General features: G+C 39.0%; 1 protein-coding gene across 3 annotated transcripts; it reads left to right on the forward strand.

The window, feature by feature from the left end:
• The first annotated feature begins 4,697 nt into the window (after positions 1–4,697).
• On the forward strand, positions 4,698–27,658 carry RNASET2 (ribonuclease T2). 3 transcript variants are annotated; one of them, XM_041460567.1, is made up of 10 exons: positions 4,698–4,941; positions 9,029–9,133; positions 11,078–11,144; positions 16,197–16,252; positions 17,281–17,338; positions 18,126–18,196; positions 20,473–20,586; positions 22,800–22,845; positions 23,063–23,137; positions 25,219–27,658. In XM_041460567.1, the coding sequence occupies exons 2-10, from the start codon at positions 9,045–9,047 to the stop codon at positions 25,408–25,410; spliced, it is 768 nt and encodes a 255-aa protein (XP_041316501.1). In that variant the 5' UTR covers positions 4,698–4,941; positions 9,029–9,044; the 3' UTR covers positions 25,411–27,658. The 3 variants fall into 3 exon arrangements, with proteins under 3 accessions (XP_041316501.1, XP_041316500.1, XP_041316504.1); XM_041460566.1 differs by lacking the exon at positions 4,698–4,941 and adding an exon at positions 5,414–5,550; XM_041460570.1 differs by lacking the exons at positions 4,698–4,941; positions 23,063–23,137 and adding an exon at positions 5,414–5,550.

Consider the following 27,658-nt stretch of genomic DNA (forward strand, 5'->3'; position numbering starts at 1 on the left):
GGGGGGTAACGGCTGAACTGTGCGGCTGCCCGTGCCCGCAAGCGGCCCCTCAGACGCGCTCGGTGTCTCCCCCTTTCTTCCGCCATGCTCGAACCCAAGGAACTGTACGAGGAGCGGCTGAGCTCATTTGGTCTGTTCAGCCTGGAGTAGACTGAGGGGAGATCTCAACACAGTCTACGACTTTCTCGCGAGGGGAAGCAGAGGGGCACACAGCGATTTCTTTGTGGTGATCAGTGACAGGACCCGAAGGAATGACATGAAGCTGAGTCGCGGGCGGTTTAGATTAGATATCAGGAAAATGTTTTCATCCAGAGAGTAGCTGGGCCGTGGAGCAGGCCCCCCAGGGTTCCCCAGGGAAGTGGTCACAGAACCGAGCCGGTGAAAGTTAAAGAAGCGCTTGGACAGCTCCGACACCTGGGGGCTGCAGCTGCTCTGTATTCGGGCTGAAGGGTGAACAGCCCCCGTTCCAGGGCCACGCTCGCTCCAGCAGCTTCTGACGGCAGCAGTGGGCTCGGGGCATGGTCTCACCTTTCTGCTCTGCTGCCCACAAGGGCACCAGATGCTGAACAGCACCAAGAGGGGCTTCTAGAGCCCTCGTTTCGTAACAAGCATGTTCGTTGTTGCTCCTTAAAACAAAAAATATAAAGGTTTGTAAATTGTAATGCTTTCTCTGCAGAACTACAATGTGGCATTTTTTTCCATGCTGAACTGCTTATAATTTTTCTTGAAGTCCAGTATATGACAAATAATTTCATAAGTTAGGAATGCTCCAAGGGAGCATATACAGCCCCCGGGCAAAGCAGGGCACTGCGGGAGGCTGGTTTTAAAACACGTGCAGGGATGCTCTAAAGACTTGGCCAAGCCTGTGTGGACAGGTGTCCTTCACTCCACCCCACTTCTGCTGGACACATGGGAGGTACTGCTGGAGTCCTACACCCATTCCCACAGCAGCCCAAAGAGTGTTGTATTTTGAAATCCTAAAGTTAAGAAACATTAGCAGTCTTTCACTTCAGTACAAAATTGTGTGGAAGTAAACCCACAACACTGTACTTAAGCACTTAACAATTCCTTCAATTTAATTTTTCAAAACTGTATCAGAAACAAATAGTAAATTGAGAAAGATAATGTCTGGTACTACAGTTATTTTTATTTGTTCACTGTTATGAATAAGGTGGTAATTCCTGCTGGAAATGTAAGATTATTAATGTAATATAAAATAAAGCTTTAAGATGAAGCCAGCAAAGGGGAGAGGGTGATTGCCACACAGGACAGCTCGAAGCCGAGGAGAGGTGCATCGTTAACATACGAAGAAAACCTAGCCTGCACAGGAGATGGGCACTCCCTGACGACACGAACAAGAAAATGCCCAGCGATGATGGCCCATGTAGATGTCCACCTCAGACAAACAGGACCATCAAGGACATACATCTGAATGAAGGATTCCAGGAACTGGAGACAGACGCATATCAATTCCCGGACGAGGCTTTGTCCAGCACAGGACAGAGAATAGACACTGCATGAATGTGAAGGACTCCAGAAAGGGACAAAGGGAATCCGCCGCGGGCAAGAAAAAGAGTATAAAAACCGAACTCTGCCAGGCCTCGATGGTGAACAGGGGGATTCAGTGCGATAAAGGCCGGATCATAGTTCACCTGCTCCGATCCCGGGGTCGGCGCTACCTCTTGATTGTTGGCGGTCGGGACTGTATGTCGGTCATGAATAAATTTTATTTTTATTTTTGATCTAATTGGCTGAATCAATTTTTACCTATAACAACTAGATGTGTAAACTTAATGGAAAGACAAAACCGACTGGATAAAATAATTCATGAAGGAAAGATAGAACAGAGGAAGACAAATGAATAGACTTTAGAAGATATATAATTTGCAAGAGTCATTTACCATTTCATAAGCAGTGCCTTCCAGCTTTCAAATACATGTAGAATATTTGGAGTCCTTTCTACAGATAATGTTTTTTGAGCTCTGCAAAACAGCAGACTATTATATGGCTAAATATCCATCAGCTTGAGGGCAGCAAAGCACAGTCCAGTATCCTATTGCAAGGCACTGCCTCAAACTGAAGGATATGTTACCATTTTGAATTTATGTAATTCCCAAGTCAGCTCTGTGGAAATCATAGAAACACATAGCTACAGGCTATTAAAAAAATTTTAATAAAATGTAAGCTTTCAAAATAATCCATGGACTAAGTCTACTGACTTGAAATTAGGACATGAGACTATACATATATTCCAAAATGTGTACATCTGCTCAGAGTATTATAAATGTTTCTTTACCACACTTTTAGGAATAAAGTCTAACTGGATTTGTTTGTTCTATTTCTGCAATGAGAATAATCAAAGCAAAACAACACATTGTATTACAGAGAAAAAATTTGAAAGTCTCTATCTTGATTCTTAAATCCTAATGTAAACTGCTGAAAGCTGGAAAAATGTATTGTTTTGAAGCATTTCAACTCGTTTTGGGTTGGGTTTTTTTCAGGCCACACATTTCAGAATATAAACATATAGAAATCTAGGGTACTACCACATTTGTTAAGAATTTTTTGAGGAGAACATAATTTTCATGAAATGTAAAAGAAACATTTCAAATATTCTGACATGTCCTCATTTTTTCATAGCATCATGAGTGCTAATAGCGATCAGGAGATAAAAGACAACAGAGAAACAAAATATCATAGTAGACCAATAAATATTAAATAGAAAGTCTTAAGGAGATAGTTATCCAATGTAGCTGTCCGTTGTCTACCTTTGCATATTTCACAAAAACATTCTTTTTAATAACAGCATCCATTAACATGCACTATTTTATGATACTGTAACATAAAAATGTGTCTTCTTTGTCCTGGTATATTAAAGGCCTACACTATTTCTGTGTAGCTTTGGATCTCTCTTTGTAATCACCCTAATGGGAAATTTGTCACTGATCTTAGTTTTCACAAAGTGCAAAGCGGTAATTTGCTGTCACCGTGATATTTTCTGAAAAATCCCTTTGCCAGGATTTCTTCTCCTGGGAAGCTGAGTAGCCTCAGAAAAGAATGTAAATAATAATTATCTAATTACTTCTCCTTGTGTTTTGCTGTTTTGGAATGTAGTAGGTGATTCTTTCATTAATTCCATGTGAATTGTTTTTACTTAATAACCAATCAAAGCCAGCTGTGTCAAACTCTCTAAGTCAGTCACGTGTTTTTATTATTCATTCCTGTTAAGCCTTCTGATGTATCCTTTTCTCTATTCTTTTAATATAGTTTTAGTATAGCATTCTTTAATATAATTTAATATAATATAATATCATAATATAATAAATCAGCCTTCTGAGAACATAGAGTCAAATTCATCTCTTCCCCTGTCCTGGGACCCTTACAAACACCACAATTTGGCACCCTCAGACAGCAAATCCCCGTTGCACCTCAGACAAGATTAGCACTGAAGCACATGACCCTGCATGCTGGAGAGTATGTGCAGTACAGCCCAGTTTTCACCCCTAGTCTGAGAGAACAACTTGATGTGCTTATCTTCTGATTTTATGGGCAGTAACAAAGAATTCAGTGCCACATGGAGCCCTGGTGTCCTCACCAGCAGGAAGAGCCACACTGATTACAAAGATCTGAAGAGCTTCACTATCTTTAACTCTTAGAGAAAATTTCTGAAACGTTTGATACCTCTTAGACAACAACAGATGGATCACTCATTCCACCCAGCACGTTTTCACGTTTCCACAGAAAGGGAGGCAAAGAGATTAGTTTTGCCTCATCCTCATTCCTACCACGTAAACACATAATTAAAGGGGTTTTTTACCAGTTAATAAAACTGAGACGTTGAACAAAGACCTTATTACAAAGACTGAAATTAATCTGTTTAAAACAAATGTTGTTTTGCTCGTGGAAGCAGATCTGCCCACATATTTCTTAAGTGCATTAATGTAGGATGGTTGTAACATACTCCTTGTAGTTCAAAACTACATAATAGTAATTAATACTCACACTTTGTATTTATGACTCATGCATCAGCAGAGAAAGAAGGGTCAGAATATGTTTCATAGTTTAACACACCACTAAGAAAATACTGAACCAAGTTCTGACTCATCCCTTGGGGCTCCTTCCTCAGAAACTTCCTACTGCTTCCAAATACGAGTTGTTACTATTTCAAACTTCTCTATTTGGAGAAGCACGCCACAGATGCCTGTGTCAGCTCCTGGGCTTGCATTAGTCAGTAGTCTCCTATTTAGAGTCCTCATCGCACTCTCGAAGACCTCCGTGCCACACAAATGCTCAGTATAAAACCAACATAACTAAATCCATGAATATGCTAAAGAACCAACCAAAACAGCAGGACGAACCAAACCACCTACATAAATTTTTTCTTCCACAGCCCGCCACTCCTTTCTTGCCCGCGCTCACAATGCCCTGCTCCCGCGGTACCCGGCTGGCCACAGGGGTGCTCCAGGGATGCTCCAGGGAAGCAAAGGGAATACCACGGCGCCGCTACTCCCGAGTGTGTACGTCCCCAGCAGCTGCCAGCACCCGGGCAGGCCGCGAGAGGCCGCTGTGGTGAGCGGTGGTACCGCCCCCCGCCCGCCCTCCGGGGCGGGGCCATGCGCGGGCCTGGGAGAGGGGCGGGCGCGGGGCGGCTCCTGCGGACTGCGCTGGAGCGGAAGGTAACGTGGGCTGGGGGCGGGGAGAGTGTGCGCGCAGCGTGCTGAGGTCTGACCCCGAGGCAGCGGAGGCCGGATTTGTCCCCGCTCCAGCCTTCCTCGGCTCTCTCTTCCCGCCCCCCTGCCCGCCGTGGGGCTGCCCTCCCGCGGTGGCAGCCGGGTAGGAGGGAGCTGCGGTGCGGCCCGTCAGAGGTGTTTCTGAGTAGGCTTTTCTGCCTGGGATAGTGGCTCTCTGCCACTGGGATCCTCAGTTGCGCGAGCTCCAAAGGTGGGACTTGCAGGCCTGGGGCGGACTCTGATTGTGTTTGCTTTCACTTCTTATGGTTTAAATTCCATGCATAGCAAATCGAAAGTCAGCCAAAAAAGTGGCAGCATTTCCTAAAGGCGGGAAAACTCATAATAGTTTTTTGAGGGTTTTTTACACCTTACGTCAGCTTTGGCATCCTCCTGTCGCCTGGAGGCCCCCCGCTTCCGGTGCTTAGGAGATTTGCATTCTTTACAGTTTGTGCGGACACCTCTGTAATGATTGTTTATCTGCAGTAAAGGCTTTCTGCTGTCGGGGTTCCATCGGTGCTAGAGCAGAGCCGTGTGTTGGTTGCCGTGCGAGGAGGGCGAGGCGCCGTAGTGCTCGGCGCTTCCCCAGGAAGCCGGGCGGCTGAGCGCAGCCCCTGCTCCCTCCGGGCTCACCTCGACACCGCTCAGCCTCGGCGATGAGAGCCCCCATCGCACTGAACGCTGTGAGAGGGCCACTGTTGAAATCGGGCCGTGGCGGTGGGCGTGAGTATTGCCTCTGAAAAAGCTTCGAAGAGCCTTTTGCCGTTACTCGGACCAGCACTCGGGCTTGGGATGCAGGGCTAGCTGGGAGTGGACAGTGGAGGTAAAAGTTGTCGGAGCTAAGAGCGTTGTTATAAATTAAATTAATGCTTCTGGCATACAGTGTTGTGACTTGGCTTGTCTAACTCGGTGTGGCAGATGCCACATGCTGACTTGTTAGAGATGCTACCATACCGTTGTGTGTTCCTTTTTTGTGGCTTTAGATGCCACGCTAACTGTCCTAAATCTTATCTCTGGACATTGTTGCCAGCATTTAGCTGAGTGCGTGCTATGTCATAACTATGGGCATCTCCTGCTGATTGCTTGAGTGCTCTTCTGCATCATCTTCTCTTCTGAATTTACATTCTGAACTAAACTGTAGAGCAGGAGATTTTATATTAATGAGAGGTTTGCATTAATGAGAGTTTTGCTAGTCAAGCTAATTGTTAAAAGCAAAACAGAAACAAAATAAGGGAGTAAAATAAGAAGTGACTAATTGCTAGTGTCCAAAAGAAGCATGTGCTACATCAGCACTCCCCTCAAGGTGGTGTATTAGAATTCAAACTATAGTGAATGTGTTAGAGGAGGATTTTCTCCTTATTTATTGCAAGTTGTCTCTAGGGTTTGATAAGCCTGGGCAGGTAATTTTGAAAACAGCATGGAACAATACTAACATAACTGAAAGTGACCTTGCCCTGACTGAGTTACCAAAACATAGAAACACACACAGAAACATGTGCTTTGCATTCCTTTCCTAGATACAGTACACCAAGAGTAATCCCAAAGCTGTATCATGCCTTTTGGAATTTTATCTATAATAAAAATGAGCCTAGTGTAAAGTAATAATTTTATGTATGTGTGCAGGTTTCATTTAGAAGTTTTAAGTTTTCTACGTTATGAAATCTTTTGGAACATCTTGACTTTTTTTTCTAACTAACTTTTGTAATATGAAATCCCTGTTTCTTACTAGAGAAGAGTTGGTGTAAGATTTGTTAAATCTGTTCTTTATTGTGTTTGTGAAATTAGTAATCTAGTGTAATTTTTAATAAACAGAAGAAATTTTTATTAAAAATGTATGTGCTCTATGCATCTTAGTTGTTAATGCAGTTTTCATTTTGATGCATGTATTTCCTCAAACACATATCATTCAGATGCCTTTAAGGTGAGATTGATCCACTTTTCACCCATCACCAATGTCAGAGACAAATAAAAGGTCAGCTTGAATAAATCACTCAGTCTGTCGTGATAGTGTTGTGGTACCTGCAAGGTTGAGCTAAATCCTTAGAGAGTATGGATTGTTTATCAGTGGAAAAAAGTGGAAGTTACAGACTGGGGGCTTTCAAACCTGCTTTGTTGCTCTATATTCTGGTTTCAGGGATCAGAACAATACGTAGAATAAATCAGCACCTTCTGCTGTTCTGATAGCAGCATTTTTTTGAAGGCCCCTCTGTTCCTGGTTGTTGCTTGATCAAATATAAGAATCCAGTGAGAAAGGAGACAATAGCCTTTATGTTTTTTTGCTACTTAGTGAAAAAAAAAAAAAGCTTCTTTCTGCCTACCAGCTTACATCAAAAGAAATGCTATAACACTGGGTTATTTTTCTTTCCTAATTGACTTCCTTAAGGTGTTTCTTCCACACCTTTGTAGAATGCAGCTTTTTTTTTTTTGGTGATGTGTGACATTACTGTCTTTTAAGTGGTACTTCCTGCTTTTTGTAGGTAGAGCAGAATTTTACATGAATTTTACACTCCTTACGTCTCTCAATGCTTTGTCTTGATAGCTTTTCATGCAGAAAAGTAGTCTTGCTTGGTTGGTTTTCAGTTCAAAATAATAGGAGATTAAACCATTAAGCAGGTCTGTAAGGCAGAATCTCACATCATCATTCATTCCTGTTGGTCAAGTGATGAGACTGGAGATCACTTAAGGTGCAGAATTCTTAGGGAAATTGGCTATCTGGCACTTAATTACTTATTTGTGACATTTTTATACACTGTATGACTATATAAATTACTTTAATACAGTATATATGTATTGCTTTGGCTAGCTTTTGCTGAAGATTATTTCTATATTAGTGTTTGCTTTTCTATACAAGTAGCACTCTCCAAATGATTTTTAAATTTTTTTTTTTCCATATTTTACCTGGTGAGTGAAATTCCTTCTGGTGTTTTAAGAAACTAGATTGGGAAGTTAACAGTTTAACTAATATTTATCTTACTATATCTTCTGTTAGGCCAAGTATCTTGATAATGTGCCCATTACAAATGAAAGAGGCCATTAATGTATGAAATAGAAGAATGTCTTAAAGGTGTTAGCTTCCTCACAATTTAGCAAGACCTTGTGATAAATTTAGCTGGTTAACGGTTACTGTTGTTGCCCAAGCCCTCACCAGTTTTGAAATCCCCACACATTTTGCAAGCAGGGAGGCTCCCTCCTTTGTACTTCAGCTCTGGCACAGCGTTTGCAGAACTGTGTGGTTCTGCAGGCTGGGTCCAGAGCCACATAACAACTGTGGGAGAATGGGTTCTTCTTTATAAGGAGCTGTGAATATGAATTACACTGAGTTTTCTCAGTGGAGTGGTGGAATCAGCCATGTCTTCACTGGTGTCAAAACAGGCTTTACTTGATGTGGTAAGAATGAATTTAAAAAAACCTTCATAGGAAAAAAGAATACGACTTGTGTAGTGAGAGATCTTTGAAAGGTCACCTAGGTTACATGCAGTGTCTTGTGGTGTAGGATTGTCATTTTGACGGAGTTGGGAAGTAGGTTTGGTGAGGCTTTAATAACTTGCATGTAAATATGTGCATGTACATTCCTTTCTAGAAGGTCACATTTGAAATACTGTGAAATGACTGGGAGATTTGGGAGACACTTGGGATTTTTGACCTGTGCCAAGTGAAAGTTCTTCTGTTTGTGAAGGTTGATTTGTTTTTTTTATCCCATGACTTCTAAGGTCCGTGAAGTATTAGGCAAATTGTGCATGGTTTCACAGAGGCTATGTCAGGTTTATAACAGGAACAGAAACTTGTGTGCTTTTAACAGCATTTAAAAAAAAAAAAAATTAGTTTAGTAATCAGCTGGCATTTAGGCAGAATTCCATCTTTAGACATCATCCTTGGCTTCCTGTGATTTTCTAATACCAGCCTTCGCCAATCCAACACGAATATTCAATATTAAATTCAAAGTTTGTTTAATGAATCACTTTGGCCATTTAATCTGACTACAAGTAGAGTCTTCAATTACATAAAGTATAGCTGTGTAGAAGATTTACATATTTCTGTTAATTGGAAGGTAGCTCTTTTGCAACCATGTGTAAGTAAAGAAGAAAAAGGAAACAGTGATCTCATCCTTGATGGCATTAGTTTATGAAAATTACCATACAAGCTGGGGTATCAGGCATAGCCTTGAAAGACATCCCCATTTACCCATGGTTGTAAATCTAACCTAGAGGTATCATTACCTGCTATTTCTGACATAGTAGGTTTCTTTTGCATTTTAAGTGTGTTGGATAGGTAAAGATTTCTTCTTTCAACACCTTTTACAGCTATTTGAATAACAAAATGAGATCTGCAAAGCTGCACTATTGGATTCTGGGTTGGTTTTTCATGGCACTATGTTGTTGGTGTACTTCAGATACATTTACTCAAAGGTAAGTTGTGCTTTAAAATGAAACATCTGACAACTCATTCTTAAGTGCAGATCAGAATGGTTTAACTTCTGATGTAAATTTGTTATTATGTATTATTTTTTATGTGTTATTCTACCCTTAGGTGATTTACAGTAAGGCATCTACATTAACTAGAGGAGCAAGGATCATGCCTGAGGAAACCTTTACGTGTGTCAGCATGAAGAAAGAGGGGAAACTTAAATTCCATTTGATGCACTTAAAACTTTTCTAATCTTGCTGTAGATGAATCAGTTAGAGTTGTGATGTAGTAATGACAAAAAGTGAAAATTATTTTGATACTTAAAGCAAAAAATCTGGAGTCATCCCTGTGGGGTGAACTGCGCTAATTGTTGCATTGTTTACTTTTTTATTTATCTTTTCTTTTCCTTGCTATTTTCTCAGTTCTGACAACATAAAATTTTTTTTTTGTCATATATTTTCTATAGGACATCCCAACTGAGACTGTATCAGATTGCTGCACCACCTTTTGGTGGTTGTTGCCCCTTGGCAAAATCTGAGCTCAATGCCAACGAGCCATGGGAGAAACCACACCCAAGTCATACCCTTCTGTGGTCAAAGCTGAAATTCCTGTTGCATTAGATGAGGAAATAAGCTTTTCTGCTTCCTTTAGTCCTTTGGCAAGAGAATGGCTAGGGGTGCTCAGTTCAGTGCTGAACTTCTTTCAGTGCCTACATTGCAGTTGGTGGGTAGCTTAGACACTCTGCTGATGTTTCTTCAATCCCCAGGATTTGGGCTCTGGCTTGGCCGTCTTGGTAAAGAGTCAGCTCTAAAGTCACATTGCTGTGTTGCACAGAGCAGGATAACTCTGGTCCAGAGAAGGGGAGGATATCTCTGAAGCTGCATAGGTACTGAAAATGGCTTTCCTTGGATTCCATTTTTGAGCTTAACTTGCTCTGTTTAATAAGTTTTCTGACCCATCCTTAGCCAGAAAGTGTGTTCTGGGAGAACTCTTTCGGCATGACTGACATTGCAGAAGTTCAGCTGCTATTTCAAATACAGATGGAAGATGTTATGAGAAGTCTAATGAAAGATCGTTTCTAAGCAAGGGCTTTTTAAAGCCAAGTAAATTAACTGCTCTGCAATATAGGGCAATATCTCTATTCAAGTTTCTACATTCTTTCTACAAAAAAAGACCCCTATAAAAGTGTTAATAGTTTTCATTGTGGCTATGCCTGCTAGGTTCCAGAGCTATTCTCCTAAATTATATAGAAAACAATGGATACATGTGAATGCATAAGAGAAAATGTGGCCGTTGCAAAGTAGAAAAACTAGAGGAAAAAACTGAGGTGTGATATAACACAGAAGCATCCCCAGGCTGTCCTCAGGTTGAGAAGAATTAGCTTGGTCTTCTAATTCCTTTTTTTTTCTTCCTTTTTCTTTTGGTAATATATCATCTAGCAAGAACTGATGACCGACAAGTTGCTGTTAGCTTCCAGAGAATAACAATTTATTTTGACAGTTCTGCACATAATGTTGTCAGTTTAAATAATTCACAATTCTGTTGGTTTTTTTTTTTGTTCTATTTAGTTACTTTGTCTCGTTGCTTAATAACTAAATATATCTGCTGTAGTGTCTGATGCAACAGGTTTTTTATTTACATCTACTTAACCAGAATAGGTCTGCTCAAAACTGTTGGAAAAGACCTTTATAGAAATTATGCGATACAGGCTTCCAACACTTCTTGAACAAATTTTTGAGGGTTTTTTTTCCCCCCTCTGCATACCTAAGAAATAGAAAGCATATGGAGATGGGGTGCCAGAAGGAGAATTTGTTTAACAGTGGAGATATTAGCATGTTTCCTCATATGTTGTTTCTCTCTGAATCGTTAGTTTGGAGTGTGTGCCTGAAGGTGTTCCTCTTTTTAAAAATACTTGAAGAAAAACAAATTTGTCTGTCTCTCTCCAGTGACATCCACCCTCATGCCTGGAAAAAGCTGTATTTTGCTCATCATTGGCCAGTGACTGTATGTAAGGTGAGATTTTTGTGTTTCTCTTTTATCCTAAAAAAGGTAGCTTTGGATAATAAATGTGTGAAAACAGAGTGAATAAAGCCCATTAAGTATTTAATCTTGGTTATGCCTTTATAAAGGCTTTTCCTGATCTTAATGCAGCTTTTGCTATTTCCCTTGCAATGCAGAGCAGCCATAACAGGAAAGATTGTGGTGAGTTACAGATAGAGTTGTCAGTGTAGGGTGTACTGTACACTAACCTTGTTACAGAATTTGTGGCATTTTATTAGTTATAAACTTAATCCTAGACTTTCATCAGACTCTGTAGGAAGACTTGCCTGCCTTATTTGGCTGATGACAGTTCAGTATTTGAACTGTCTGCTGCACAGTAAGGTTTTTTAGCTTTGTAATTATGGCTCCAGTATTTTCTATGATATCATCAAATACTGATTCAGTCAGGAAAGAGAGCTATAAAGATGTTGTGGCAGGTGTCTCTGAGTATTTCTGCATTTTTTGCTGTATTTGAGGGCTATGAACCCAACCTTCCAACATATGTTCTGTCAAAGCACAGCTAAGACGCTATTGCTATTAAGTATCTACTACCATCTGATAAGTAGAACACTTTTCCTATACTGGAAGTACTCAAAGGTCTCTTCCCATGCAATTAAGTTAAAAATATGATCAGATTTACTGACACAAGGTAGAAGAACCTTGTAGATAATACGGTAGCTTCAGGTTCAGCCAAATGAATGTGGAGGGTAATATCAATAACAAAAGTCAGATGTGTGTGACTGAGACAACTGTTCTGTTTTTTGTTTGCCTGTTTTTGTGTGGAAATAAGGAAAGATTTGATGCCATTTGTGTCTGATTTTCTGTTGATTAAACATCACTGTTACGGACATGAAGCAGAGATGTTGGTGTCGATGAGTTTGTAGCACGATTCAGTGTTCAGAGTCAGTAACAGTGCAAACCCTTGCTTGCATTAATGACATGAGAACAATTGGGAAAAAATAAAAAAAGTTAAACAACCCAAAATTTAAAAAACAAAGCCCTACCAACCAGTTTTCCCACTGTGTATTTATGTGTATGTTGGTTACTCCTCTGAATTACGCTGGTTACTCCTCTGAATTCCAGGGTAGTGCATTGACAAATAGTGCAGGGTAGTAAATTGACAAATAATTCACATAATCTTCTAGTGAAGTTGTAGTGAATTACTGAAGATACTGAGCATCAGAAAATGTAGGCATCCTTGCACTTTGTTGATTTCTTATGATATTCTGTAATAAGAGGTGGACTGACGCATTCAAAGATATGCAGAAAAAGGGATATTAAAATCATATTAAGTGACTTTTTTTTCCTAGTTTCTCATCATTGAGTCATATGAAGAAACAAGATCTCAACTGTACTCCTATAACAGCTTTCTTCTTTTACATAAGAGGAATTCCTAAATTCAGGAATTAATTTAAGTATTTTTAAGTAGGTAGATTCTTCTGTGTGTTTGGTGTATTTATAGAAGATAACTGGTTTTATTCAGGGTGTAAATATTTATAATGTTATTATTCAGTTTAAAACTCTTGACATGATGTTGAAAGGAAAAAGTTGTGAAAGAAACAGCAAAAGTCATTATATCATTTATGGCAAAAAGCTGTGAGATACTTTTTTTTTCTGAAATTACTTCTTACTTTATGTCTCCTATACAAAGGAATCTGATTATAGACTTTCATACAGTGTGTTCTTGAGGTGTGTGGATGAGCTTCATCTTAACTCCTACCTGTTTTGCAGATCTGTGCTTGAAAAGTTTTTTAGACCTTTGAAGGCCCAAAAGGCCTTTTTTAAAATTTAGAGGGCCCAGATCAGCATGCCAGAAATTTGAGAATACATCTGTCCCAGCTCTTCCTGGGCTTTAAAAAGTTAGTGTTCAGCTGATGCTTTTTAATACGGAGTGTGTTCAGCACAATTAAATTGGAAAGTGTTTTGTAATCATATCTTCCAAACTAACCCATTAAAATAAAGTGATATCATGGAAGCAGTGATTACCCCAGCACCTGATTACTGACTACTACAATGAAAAGGGTGAATTCCTTCTAATGTGATTAGAAATTCCAGTACCATATAATTGACCTAAGGTCATTATGTCTTATGCAAAGATATCTAAGCTAGATTCACAGACCTCAAATGACTATGAATTTCATGTTCCCTTAAAAAATTGTGACTGTGGCTTATTCATGCCACACTTTTCAGTAACAAGTGCATGTGACTTAAGAGCAACTCAAGGGCAAGAAGAGGGACTTTCCTACTCCCTTTTTATGGAGTTCTGAAAACCTTTTATTCCAGAACTTAAAAAGAGAACTATTATTTCAGCTTTTGCATCCTGGAGATTGCAAAAAGATGAAATTTTCTGTGTGGTTGGGGTTTTTTGTGTGTGTGTGTGTGAAATGTGGAAAATCCAGTGCAAGTTTGTAAGTTATTCATTTCCTTCTCAGTTAGGAATGGGAAGTACAATAAAGAAATGGTACCTGCCGTCATCTGCCTTTTACTTCACATACGTGCTCATTAAAGGAAAGAGTCAAAAAAAGGACAATAGAATAGTGTAATGAACAGAACAGCCTGAATTCAAGTTTGAATGTTGTGTTAAGAAACAGATGATTTTTTTTATTATTTTTATTTTTCAATATGAGAATTTTCTTAAGTTCAGGCTTTGGCAATGATTTTATAGCAGAGGCTTAAATGAAGAATAGAAATATTAGTTTTCCTTATTTTTTGATAAAAATAGAAGTAGTCACATAATACAGAAAGAATTAAAGTGACTAAAGGAGGAAGGGGAGTAATTGCACACTGTTTGAGGAGAAGAAGTTGAAGAGGTGAACTCTCTCCACAGTTTCAAAAATAAGAATTTCTCTTTGCAGTTGCCATGTTTCATTACAAAATAACTTGTAATTTCTCTTAATTAAAGAGATGACCTAATGAAGAAAGATAGTTGGAAGGGAGAACAGGAGTAAATATTTCACTTCCCAGAAGCTGATTTTTTATTTGAATTTGGTGTATCTGTATGTGACCCAGTAGCACTACTCTTGCCTTTAACAGCTGCTGTACCAAAGGATTTGTAACTTGGGCAGCTCAACAGGTGACACTTCTGGGACAAGTCAATGGTATTTCACTTTTTGGCATTTCAAAGATGATAAAAGCTTCCATGCTTCTGGCATGTGCTGTTTGTGCAATGACTTGCTGTTACAAATACGCTAATCCCTTTGCTGTAGTGTTCCCTCTCAGCATGGTGGATGCTCTACAGCCTCACCAGCCCTTCGCTCAGTTTTATAGGTCATATATGCTTCATTTGGATTGGTTTGATTATCAGATTGCTGTAAAACAGGAGAAAACAGTGCTTCTTTTTCAAATAATCTAGGTATGTAGGACTTTCTGGGGTCCAGTGCTCACTTGAAAATAAATATTTGTACCTCTGTTTCTAGTCAGTCACTCTCTAGAGACTGAGTTAATCTTCCAGCAATCAGTCTGTGATAAACAGGAAGGCTGACAAAAAGTGGTTTTGCACCAGCAAGCAGGGGTACCCAGCTTTGGACACCAGCATTTTCATTTTTTATTATATTGATTTAAAATGAACATTGGAAAGATACTAAGGCTAGAATGAAAAAGAGATTGAATGAAGCTGGCCAAGGCATGCAAGGTGTGAACTAACATGTTGTAGGTTGCATTGACCTCCCAGTTCTACCGGGCGCAGGGTAACTAAGTGCCATGGTTTCAGATCTGAAATGCTCTGTGTGTTCCATTAGCATGTCTGAGAACTGCAGTTAAACACTGAATAAGGAGCACAATTGCACTGTTTTTCTTGCCACCTCAGTTGAGGAAGCTGTTGACTATTAATTTGCTGTACTTTGGGCTAGATAGCCAAATCCCTCCAGGTCCACAGAGCTTGTGTCATGACAGAGCAATATTGTTTAGGCATTTTCAGTGTGTGTTTGTTCAAAATATTCCTTTCAGGAAACAAAGCTTTTGCTGGGTGTAATTGCTTGTATTACCGGTGGCAAGAGGGGAGAGGAAGGAAATGGGCACAGAATAAGAAAGTCTTGCAGAAGTTGCAGATTTGCTGCCACTGGCCTGTGGCATGTGGAAGGCAATTGGTGAGATTACAGGCTGTCTCTGCTCCTCTCTACGTTCTGCTCTTGCATCATGTAAAAGGCATTGTGGCATAATTAGGACAGAATGCAGAGCCAAAAAGGAAAGCTATTATTATGGGAAAAGAATGTCTGGGGAAGTTGTTAGTTAATGGCAAAAAGTGTTTACTTGAATGACCTGTAATTCCTAAGAAGAATAATCAGGGAAACTACAGTAATGGTATTCTCTGATGTGTGACATGGATTTTTTTTTTATTTTGTTCTTTTCAGGCATATGTCTCTGCTCTAAACAGTAATTCAAGTGTAGGCTATTATTCCTGTATTATCAACAGTTTTTATTGGAGGCTTTATTTTTCTGTTTTTGTAGGAAGGTATTTAGGCTTTCATTTTCTCTCCATTCGCTTGTCCCTCAAGTCAAAATCCTTAAAGCATAAGTGTTTTTTTTTTTTTTAATTTAAAATAAGCAATATATATAATCTCTTTGTATTTTTCACTCTTAGAGAGGATTTTGTGCTTGTCCAATTTTATAGTTTATTTTGCATGTTTTTCCTTTAATGACTCTGCACTCTTTGAAAAGATGTGGTAATGAGAAAAATACAGAGAGCTGCCACCTGGAGTACTATAAATGCAGATAAAGTTCTGTTCATTTAGTATGGATCAGGCTACTTTCTGTTACCTCAGAACCTGTCCTTTTGTCTTCTCTTTACACTGTCTGTTCAGATTTTACTGATCTGCTTCAAAATTTTAATGCCACTGGGTCCCTAAGTGGCATAATCCATGACAGCTTTATGTAAGTGGGGTTCACCAGTTCCTGATTGGCAAGGAAAAGTTGGCATGCCACACTAGAACCTCAGGTTCATCATCACTGAATGAGGTTTTACTTTTGCCTTTAAACCTTTACTCCTGGATACATGCGGCAAATACTCTGTGTTTTTATTTCCTACAGAAGAATGCTAATGATTGTCATGACCCACCAAAGTACTGGACAATACATGGATTGTGGTATGATCATAGAGTGTTTTTATTTCAGCATGGAAAGGAAAAAGCAAATTTTTTACCAGGATGTTTAGTTATTTGGTTTTGTTGGGTGGGGGTTTGTTTCTTCTGGGTTTTTGGTTTTGTTGGGGTTTTTTTTTGGTGTGTTTTGTTGGGTTTTTCTGTGGGGTTTTATTTTTTTGGTTGGCTTTTGTGGGGTTCTTTTTGGAGATCTTAATCTGTCTGTTCTTATGATCGAAACAAAATTAAAACCTTATGGTTTGACATAAAACTGAAATACACTTCTGTATCTCATGACTTGTTGAAATCCTCTGGCCACATAAACATTTTATTTACACACCTCCTCATAAGATCAGAAATAGTCTCAAGCACAAAGGTTTCCCTTCTTTTCTTTTGTCTGTCTGAGTAAAAAGAATTTGTTAATATCTCATGACTGCTTGTGGCTTTAAGTATCTTATCTCCACACAAATATTGCGAAAGTACAAGAAGAATAATTTGCTTCAAAGGAATCAACTCACTGGAATTGATGCCAACGGCAGCAATTAAAAAATTATCCTGACAAATACAGGTTAAAATTGGTACAGGAGTTTAAGCTATGCCTCCTGGAAAAGTGAACATCATTATGAATTGATTCCGTGAAAGTGTCTTGGTGATACTTGCAGAAACATCAGATGGGGCTGCAATTTAGGAGGTCACTGTCGGTAGTGACACCAGTGACAACATGTGCAAGACCCTTCCAAGTTATTGTCACACTCAAATGACTTTTACATAGAATGAAAGGGACCAAAGGGCCAAACAAAGAAATCATGACAAAATCTTTTGGCCATCTTTTGAATCTTCATGAGAAATCTTTTGGCCATAATTAATGTCTTGAAGGTTTCACTTCTAAAACTGTAGGTTCTTGTGGTTTACTTTTATTTTTAAGTAAGATCTCCAGCTATAATCCTGCATACTTAAAATTCAGGATAATGATATGTTAGGTACCAGTAGTAAGTTAGGAGACATCTTTTTTCAATTTTATTTTGCTTCCCTAGGCCTGACCGAGCTGAAGACTGTAACAGGACATGGCATTTCAATGTTACCGAGATCAAGGTATTTGAAACAAAAACAGACATACCAGGCAGAGCTAAGTGCAATTACTTTTGCACATCCTATATGCAAAATTTGCAGTTCATAATATCACTCCGAATGTTTACTGAGGGGTATAGTTTTTTAAGGACTCCAGAAATTCTTTTAGTGCTTCTGGTACTATCTGAAGTTGCCGTACTTGTAATCATTAGCAGATGTACCTACTTGATTTTGTGAACATGCAGTTTGGCTCATTCAGCCACATCCTCTTTAATAAAATCTAGAGGTTCACCACCGCATAGGTGATGGATCTGCAGTGGCAAAAAGTACCTGTGAAAAGAAAGAGATTCAGTCAGTTGGTGTTACCTCTTCACATTTTCTACTGCAAAATCAGAACAAAGTAAGAGTTCAGAGTACTGTTTTGTGTGTTTTCTCCTAGGTCATTAGTCCTTTTTTGTTCTTTTTCTACTTAAAAAAAGTCCAACATGTTTAATTCAACAAAATTCCTTGATATGTTATAGACAGGGATAAGAGACTTGAGCTGAGGGACAGTTGAAGGAAAGTCTTGCTTTGAGGCAGTGTGTCAGTATTAGTACGTTCAGATATTTAGGTAGGTGTACCTGTTACCTCCAACAACAGCATTTTCAGAATTTGGGGGAAAAAGACCTTTTATTTTTCCTCAACTAATTGTTTCAGTTATGGACACTGAAAGATGAGGCTTCAGTTGTAAAAAAATTATCAATCTATGTAGATTGTATAAGAAGTAGCTTTTCAATGCTGTAGGTGCATTTATTAATTTTGGTGTTTTTAGGATCTTATGTCAGACATGAGACACTACTGGCCTGATGTTCTTCATTCATCTCTGAATCGCACCCAGTTCTGGTGAGTACAACAAGGCCCTAAAAAGCATTTTGGATATTATTTTATGAAAATCTGAGTAGTTCTTCAGGTACATGAGAGAAGTGTCTAGGAGGCCACTGAAGCAGTGTGTCTTGCCAGTCTCATATACAATATAGATCTGCTCTCTTATAAAATACAGCTCTTGAAGAGAGGGCTTAGCAGAAGATTTAGAGAAATGAAACTTAGCGAGAGAATGTTTCCTTCCTTTGTCCCCACGAAGGAGAAACAGCTGCTGTTGACACATTAAATCTGAGTAGCAGTAGCATTCCTGGGGTATCACAGCTAGCTGCAAGAGCAGCTTCCAAGATCTCTTTCCCTAGCTAGTTTCACTGTGTTGCTGGTCTTGAGAGAGCTTTCCTTTTGGGCTTCCTCACAGAAGAGAACATAGAAAAATAGAGTGCATTGTGCATGGTAGCCACTTCTCTGTTCAGTGAAGTTACTGAGAGCAGCTCTGTGCTACCACCACACTTATGGGTGCTAGAGGTGCAGAATGATGGAGTGATGAACACCTGCAGCTGTTTTCAGTATTTTTTTTTTCTTTTGATGTGGCTGTGCTGCAAAATAAAGTGACATTGTATCATCTTAAAGTCTTGGTAAATATTTTGTGGAGACTAAAGTCTGTCCCTTCTGGTGGACCTGGTGCATTCTTGGCTTGCTGCAGATGATGGTGCACGGGCACTGTCAGTGCAGACTGCACCAAACCACTCCAATAGCAGTTCCATGGTAGCAGTAAAAGTCTTCTTGAATGCCAGCAGGTCTTTGGCCCTCTATTTCTGCCTTCTTTTTAGAAAGAGCAGGACACTTAAATATAGGTACTACTGAAGGCCTTCAAAAGACAGGTACATGACCACCAGTTTTACAGACATGCATGTATACATTCTCTGAACTAAAATTGTCATCCTACATGCAAAGCCTTGCCTCCAGCTTGCTGCTGTTTTAGTAGCTCTTTGGTTCTGACTGTTATCTGCTTCTGATCCAACCTAATTATATTTCTTGCTAAGTTTACCCCTAAAAGAGCTTCTGTTTACTTTAAAACTGTGATGTTTTTTCTCATTAGTAATTTAAAATCCCTTGTGGAGAAATTCACCCATGGAAACCGGACTCTTCCAGGCAATAAACAATTCATTTGACATGCAGTTGTGTTAGTTGCTGCAGCCAAGTTGAGAACTCTCTACAAGGCTAAATTTGGGAAGATACAGTGAAAATCTTACAGTAAAGCATCTTCTCCCCTGCCTCGAATCTCCTGACACCACAGTTGCTTTATTAATTTTCTATTCAGAAGTAGTGCACTATTTCTCTAGATCCAAACATAATTTCTTTTAAAGTGTTTTAATTCCTTAAGAAAAAGCTGAAGTTTTTAGTATGAATGGACAATTCCAAGGTAGGCTTTCAAGTGAATAATAGTTGTCCTTCTTCTCTGTTTTTTGATAGGTACTTAAGGCATCATATGGTCACAGGATGCTGTGATGATGGCAGGAGTTTGTGATTAGATAATCTTTGTGTACATCTACTGAACTGATACCTGTATAGTACAAGTGGATTGTGAAAATTTGAAAAAAATTTAAAAAAGACATCCACAGGCAGTGTCACTAAAGATTGTGCTGCTTAGGCTTTCAATGGACTTTAGAATTGATAGAAACATTTTTGTCTTTTTTCAGGTTTTTGTCCTGTTTGAGTTTGTCTGCTGTATACTGCAAGAATTTCTTTTGCTCTCTCTTCCTTGCTCTTAGGAGAATGGATAGTGGACTAGAAACAAGACTTGAGAGGAGGCCTATCAAAATTCTGCCACAGGCCAGCATACAAGCTGATGCTAAAATCTTAGCAGCTTGTGCAGTTACACTGTTTGACCCAAAATAAGGCTTAATCCTTTGGGTTCAGAAAATAATTAATGCTTTAAAAGTGCATTTAACGCAAAAGGTTCCACTAAAACTTACAAAAAGCCCAGAGATAGTAATTTTCTAGGCAATTTTTTTGCAATCTGACCTCCAAACATCTTTGTGTGAGTACACTGAGATGGCATTGTATTGTAAGAGCATGATATATATTTACTTCATGAATATATAGATGCTGCTGTAATTGAAATGGTTGGAATGATCTTGCTTGGCTTTAGTTTTTACATGTGTGATAAATCTGAATGCAGTGTTCTACTCCACGTGTAGCCTTTCAGATACTTGATTTAAGTACAATGGCTAGCTTGTACAGCACATATATCTGTCAATAATGTGTTCTAAAATTTGCGTTTTGCTTTTCTCCTGTAGGAAACATGAGTGGGACAAACATGGTACTTGTGCAGCCACTCTTGAGGTCCTTAATTCTCAGAAAAAATACTTTGGTAAAACCATAGAACTCTACCAGCATGTTGATCTCAATGGGTATGTAAATGAACTTGATGATCTGGCTTTTATTTCAAACAGTTCCTAAAGGTTCCAGATCTAGCCTCAAATGAAAGTCTAAAAATCTGGTGGTAGAGAGGAAATGAGAATTAGCATAAATTATTTTTAGTACTGAAGTCCAGAGGAAGAGTTTTTACCCTGAGAAGCAGTCTCTGGTCACTTCAGTTAGATAAGCCATCATCTTTCTTACCAGCATCCTTCTAGATAGTGTGAGCCAGTAAATTTTTGAGCAGCTTTGCAGGCTGTATTTTCATACCAAAAGCTATGCTACCTATAAAGTTCTAAATCAAGTGACAAACCCCCCCAAACTTCTGAGTTGTGGTGAGCCCCAAACACTTGTTTGTAAGTGCTCAGGGGAAAGGACAAGCTGCAGGCAAAATGACGTTGGACATCGTGGGAAAAGGCTGAGAGGCAGCAGCAGGAGAGAAGGTTGTGAAGGGTTCAGTCACTGCAGGCAGTCCTCTGCTGTTCTTTGTTACAGCCCCTATGTGACACTCTTGCTTTGTCCTAGGGGCTGATTTCTCCTTACTGTTCCAAAGCACTGGCCATTCCAGATTCAAAGTCTTGTCCAAGTGCTGTATGCCAGTGTTCTGGCTGCAGCTGAATGCTAGAAGGCTGGAGTCCTTTCCTGATCAGTGCTTGGTATGGGTGAGAGGAATGTTTGACTTAGATTTGTTGACCATGGGCGGACGGTATCTGAGAGGAAATAGTTTCATACAAAGAAACATACCTTTAAAAAACTCAATAAAACAGCCCCAAAGAAACATCAAAACAGCTCATCCTGTTTATGCTTTGCCAGTATCCTGTCCAATCAATCTCCTAGACAAAGTATCATTTATTTTGCATATGCACAAAGAAAGTAAGTATTTCTTCCTTTTCCCACCTTGGTTTTGAAGATGTCTTTTAAAACTGTAGCAGATTTTTCTGAGAGGGTTTTCACAGTGTTTGAGCATGTCATATGTAGTGTTAAAATTAATGATGTCTAAGTCAATTGCCTAAGTAGCTGTGATGGTGTGACTAAAACATTTACAGATGGCACAGTGACCAATGATGTGGCTCTGTATCAGCATGTGCAACACTGCAAAAGAATAGAGACTGAAGTATGTTGAAATTAATTGCTCAAAGCTTATTTTCTATTGTGAAAATAAGTATAATTAATTTTATCTTTACTGAAGAGAAAAAAGACTGAAAATGTTCTTATTGTATATAATTTCTACTTGAAAGACAAAAAATGCCAGTGATTAAAAAAATTGTTTCCACAAATCAAATTATTAAAAAGAGGACATCATGCAGCCTTCTGTAAGAATCAACAAAACATCATCTATTTTATTGGCCTCCTTATATGCAGTGTAAAATGACAGTGAAAACCAGCTTGTCCTTTAGTCAGCTGGATAAAATCTTCCTTCTGCCAAAACTGACCTTGGAAGGGAAGGGTTGAGCACTATCAGCATTTATGAATCCATACCCTGCAAGATACTCACCGTTCCCACTTTCTACAGAAGAAGCTGGGACCCACAGACTCATCATGTGTTAGGTCCTGGGTCTTGTCAGCTTGGAAATGTGAACTCCTCTCAGGACTGAGCCTAAAGGAAGGGATACACAGGCTACAGGTTCTTGAGCTCTACCTCATTTCTCTCATGTGACCAGCTTTTCCTCTTCAAAAACGTATTTATTAGGAACAGTTTCTGCCCTGACAGTAACACTGATTCTGATTGACATGCTGTATCCCTCTCCCAGTGTGCTGTGTGTCTCCCACCACAGGAAGCCCATCCTGTGTTTGAATATGAGGGTGCCTGGAACACCCTCACAAGTCTGCCCCTGTGCCCTCTGCAGTGGCAGAAGCACAGGGGAATGATTCAAGGCAAGGGAAAGGAAGCAATTAAACTGCATGCCCTACCTGGCACTGAACAGAGCACTCTGAAACTCCCTTTCCCTTAGCTGTGTCTGAAGACTGAACTACTCTAGTTCCTCAGATTAAGGTGTGGGAAAGGGTTCTTCCTGACTTTGCCAAGTTATATGGGAAGTGTTCTTTCAGAAAATGGCCTTTCCTAGCTGGCAAAGAATGAAAGACAAGTTGCCCTTGCTCCCATCACTGTAATGCTTGACAGGTTCTTAAGATCTGTTTTACCTAATGATTATGAAGGTATGTTTGCATAGAGGAAATATGGAAAAATGTTTTATCTTTGTTTCAGTTGTCTCTTGAAAGCTGGGATAAAGCCGAGCAGTTCATATTACAAGGTAAGAGGCAGTCTTTAATAAAACAAAATCATGTGCATGGACTTTTTTTTTCAGTAGTAGTCAACTAATTTCTGTAGAACAAATGATCTTTTGAAATTTTATAGTTCTTTAGGATTGTACTTTTTATTAAAAAGTTTTTGAGAGCTTAGCCAGTGTGGGAGCTGTTAGAAGATGTGCTTGTGACCTATTAGTCTCTATAAGCTTTTTAATTTTTCAGATGACTGCTATAAAGGAAGCTCTTAAAAGGTTTTATGGTGTAACACCAAAGATCCAATGCTGTCCTCCAGAAGAGGTAAAAACTCCCCTGACTTCCCAAAATGAAAAAAAAACAAACAAAAAAAAACAACTTTTTTTTTTTTTTTTTTTTTAAAGTATCAAAAATATAGCAGAAATAGAGTGAAGAATCTTCAGTATGGTGAAACTTAGGTCTAGGTGTTCTTTGTGTATATACAGCTGTTTGCATATAGGTATTGTATAATTATTGGACTTGGGTTTTAAAGGTTTCTTTGTCTTAAAATATTTAAACCTGCATCTCTTGCATGAATCCTGTAACCACCCTGTCAGAGGTACTGCTGTAGCTGGGCACTTTCCACCATGCCTGCTAAAGTTTAGATGCTGCATGGCAGATTACTAAAATCAACAAGAGTGAACTGAATGGAGGCAGTGAATGTCAGCCTTGGTGAGGGTGCTGCTGTCAGAATCCTTCTGAAATAAAGCAACTCAGAAGCTTCTCTCTGAGATTGTTCCAGAGAGCCCATACCTAAAGAGGTCACTGTTGTCTTTCCTTTTAAACCAATCATGTCTCAAATTTCCATGTCTTTTTACTTTTCCTTGCCAGTAATTGTGCCGTGCATCATGATGCAGTAGAGAAGGTGGTACACAGTGTTCTGTAAAGTATAGGTCACCATATCTGAACCAAAAGTGCCTTTGAAGGAACAAAATAGTGTTCTGAACAGTTAGGTTCAGAAGGTTGTGTAGGTTGTAGAGCTCTTTCTTTCCTTTTCTTCAGTGAGGTTACTCTGCTCTTATAGAAAAACAGAGCAAGAAACAAAACCCACAAGTTCACTTTCACTCTTATTAGTGTTTCCTTCTTATCTCAGCTTGTTCAAGGTGATTTACTACAGAACTCTTGGCAGAGTTACTGCCCATATGCAGGCAACAATTTATAAAAACCTGCTAAGATACCGTTGCTATTGGAGTGTGTTGTCAACTCTTGCTTTAGTAATGCTCTGAGGTTTTTCTACTCATATGTTTTTTAACAGGAAAAAATCTGTAGGTTACAATATTTTTAACATGTGTTTATAAGTTACTTCAAGGAATAAAAGAATTGTAGTTGAATGTGGATTGTATACTCCCCCACCTTTTGACCTTAAAGAAATACAGAGCTAACACAAACCCCAGTTTCTATCTCTGTTCACTGTAGTTCTGCCATTGCTTTTAGTACACTTGGGATACTGTTCCAATTATATGAAAGTAATGTACAGCTTGGGTCTCCTGTACTTAACAGGTGAAGGTATTGGGTAATAGAAATGAAAAAGTACATCTCAGTTATTTGAAGATAGGCCTTTTTCAGAGTTCTAGACTTGTCCATGCCTGAAGTGCATGATGGAGGTACTTCTATGTTTGAAATGGATTAGACACACTCTCTGTTTCTTAAAAAAAAAAAAAAAAACAAACAAAATAAATTCTCCAATAACACAAATTCCAAACAAACAAGAAACCCCTCACCTCAGTTACTTTTGTCTTGTACATATTTTTTGTCCTGCTGAATTGTTTCAAAACCTTTTTTTTCCACATTTTGTTAGACCTGAGCATTGGGGGGGGGATTTTCCTGTAATCTTTTTGCCACATGAAAGGCCTCCATGCCTGCCTGCTTTATTCGTAGTAATTTTTCTTCCTTTTGTAGTACAAAAATGACACTTCTGCTCCTTCTGTCTCCTTGCTTCTGTATTCTTTTATGTAAAAGCTATTATAAAATTTAGTTTCTCTTCTCATGTATGGAGAATTTTATTTGCCTTAATTCCTACCCTGCTGTGAAGAGTTGGTGAAAAGTATCTTTCTGGTCACATGTGCCCTTCAGTATTCCCAGAGTTCAGCCAGAGCTCATCATTGTGTAGATGAGTAAAGGCCAGGATAATGTGTCACAGCATTTCACAACAAGGCTTACTAGTTAGACAAGTCCCAGATTGGTACTGAGTAACAGTATGTACTATCAGCTGTTCAGAGTGGATGCCTCTTGTACTTTTCTTTGCATTTTTCATCTGGTAAATGCACAAATAATCACTACTGTATTGTACAGATAGGACAATTTACCTGAAGAATTGATTTATTTTCTTCTTCCCATGAGGCTGATCTTACCCTTCATGTTTCTAGGGTGAAAAAGCACAAACAATTGGCCAGATTGAATTCTGCTTCACCAAAGAATTGCAACTGGTAAACTGCACGGTGCTGGAGGGTGGATCCAACCCAACGCAGGCTCACTTGAAGCTTGGAACTTCAGAGCTGTCGGTCTGCAATGATACTCTCCCAACCTATTATCCTTCAGAGGTCCAAGATCACAAATGAAGCCGTAAGAGTTTGAAAAGCTTTTTCAACAGCAACAAAACCCAAACTCATGTAATATTACAAGCCCCTGTCCATATCACAGGCCTACAGTGAAGATTTCTGCTGGAAAACACAGTTCTTTTAGTTCTTTTTCTATTAAAGGAGAGTGGCCCACATGATGGGATCAGCATTTTATCTACTGCGTGGTCTGGATTTTTTGGCTTGCTTATGGTTTGAATCAATGTTCAGAAGAGAACTGTGACTTCTCAGTTTGACATGCAGTTGTCTGCCACTTCAGCTGCTTTTTGGTTTTTACCAGTGAGTCAGGGAACTTAATTCTTTGTATTGAAAGGATGATTATCTCTCTGAGATGAGGTGACAAGTTTTGAGAGGGAAATACTGTAAACAGAAAGAACTCTTGAGACCTATCTGGAGGTCCATTTCCAGATATATTATCCACTGCCTTGCATAATTGCTCTCCAGAAGTGCAGAACAGAGACCATATCCTCTGAAGTGTTGAACCTTTCCTCACTGAGGGATCACAGTGGAACAAAGACAACTTTTGCATAACTTCTTAGTGAAGTAATAACATTCTCCAAATTTGGGCTTTTCTACCTTAAAGATCTCAAGGAAACTATATTTGTATCTTACCTGATCTTTGGTTATTTTCATGACAGTAGCTCTATATTCTTGCGGAACAACCAATGCTAGAACATTTATGTTAGTACAGGAGAATGTTAGGCCCTAGCAATATGTTGTTACTAATTTTTAGTTGTGTTTGAGCATTCAGCATTACTACTTGTGAATGCCTACACTTGTATATAAAAACAAGATTGTCACATAATCAGTTTGTTCCAAGAAACATCTTTTTATAGATGAAACAATAAATACTAATAATTTTCAGTAAAAAAGTACAGATGTTGGCAATAGTGCATCTCTACCCCATAATGATGAGTAACATGCCACAAAGGTGGATGTTTCTAAAGGGAACCCAATTTTGATAATTGTCTTTCCCAAAGTGCTGTATTGATCTGTGTGTCTCAAAGACAATTATGGCTCAAGGAACCATCTGCTTGTTAGAATAATATTACTGTGAAAACTTGACATGCAGTATTAGAATAATATTTGTTATTTTGAGGGGGTCAGAAACCATTTACTCTCATTTTTGACTGTATTTCTCTATCACCTTTCATTTAATGCTCTGTTACCTTTCCATTCCAGAATGCTGTCAGTTTCTTTGGCCTTTCTTGAAACTCAGATTACAGCCAAAAAATTATTATGGTCTGTCAAACAACTGATTGTTGCGTTTGCCTGTTTATTCTGCAGTTGCTTTAATCCCTCAGTTCTGTTTCTCAGTCAAAGGTAAAGCTTTGACTCTTGCCAAAAGGTGTCAGCAGAGATGCACATGAGTCACAAATGACCAAACTCTGCAGCAGAGTAGGTGGTATGGATTTCATGCATTTTTCAGCCTCATTTTCAAATGCAAGAAATGTGAAGGAGCTGGTAAGTCTTAAAACTTTGAGGAGAAAAGAACATAATCCAAAATGAGTGAGGGAGACAACATGCCAGCAACTGAGTAAAAATTGACTGAGAAAAAGTAAAGCTTGGCTAAAACAACCTCACATACTCTGAAGTCCCATTTAAAGGGGCATACCTGAAGTATGGTGTTTGCCTTAAAAAACCATACCCACATACTTTTTATTACAGATTAAATAATAAATGTTTTACAGTGAACTTCTGAGTAGTAGCAATAAAACACTATGTATATGGTTACTTGTGTTGGGCTTTGGCAAACCCATCTGCTTAACTTCTGGGAAGATACAAATATCTTTTTAAAGCTACCTGCTGATTTTTATACAGAGATGTGCCAAGACATTATGAAGTTTTAAGTGATATATTTAAGGGATGCTTTAAGGTCTGTATCTGGGCATCCAGGAGAGCAGATGCATAAATGTTCTCACCACTTCAGACCAAAGACCATGTCCAGCCCTTCGTGTTCTTTCTAGCAATGGCTCACAGCCAGTTGTGGGCCTTGTCAGTTTCTTTCCATCAGAATGTGTACAATTTCAAGAGTTGGATTAAGGCAATTTAAATAAAAGAAGTAAACAAAGGTATATTGGGAGCCATAAAACTCACTTCAGTTCTGAAAAGCATCACTCACTTCCTTGTGCAGTATAAATTCTGTCAACCTTGAAAATTCAGAACAGCCTAGGGATGAGGGGTCCTGTATTCTTTTCTGCATCATTGAATAAATCAACTAAATTCCAGC

Source organism: Pyrgilauda ruficollis, unplaced genomic scaffold, assembly GCF_017590135.1.
Source record: "Pyrgilauda ruficollis isolate IOZ18807 unplaced genomic scaffold, ASM1759013v1 scaffold145, whole genome shotgun sequence".
Lineage (NCBI taxonomy): Eukaryota > Metazoa > Chordata > Aves > Passeriformes > Passeridae > Pyrgilauda > Pyrgilauda ruficollis.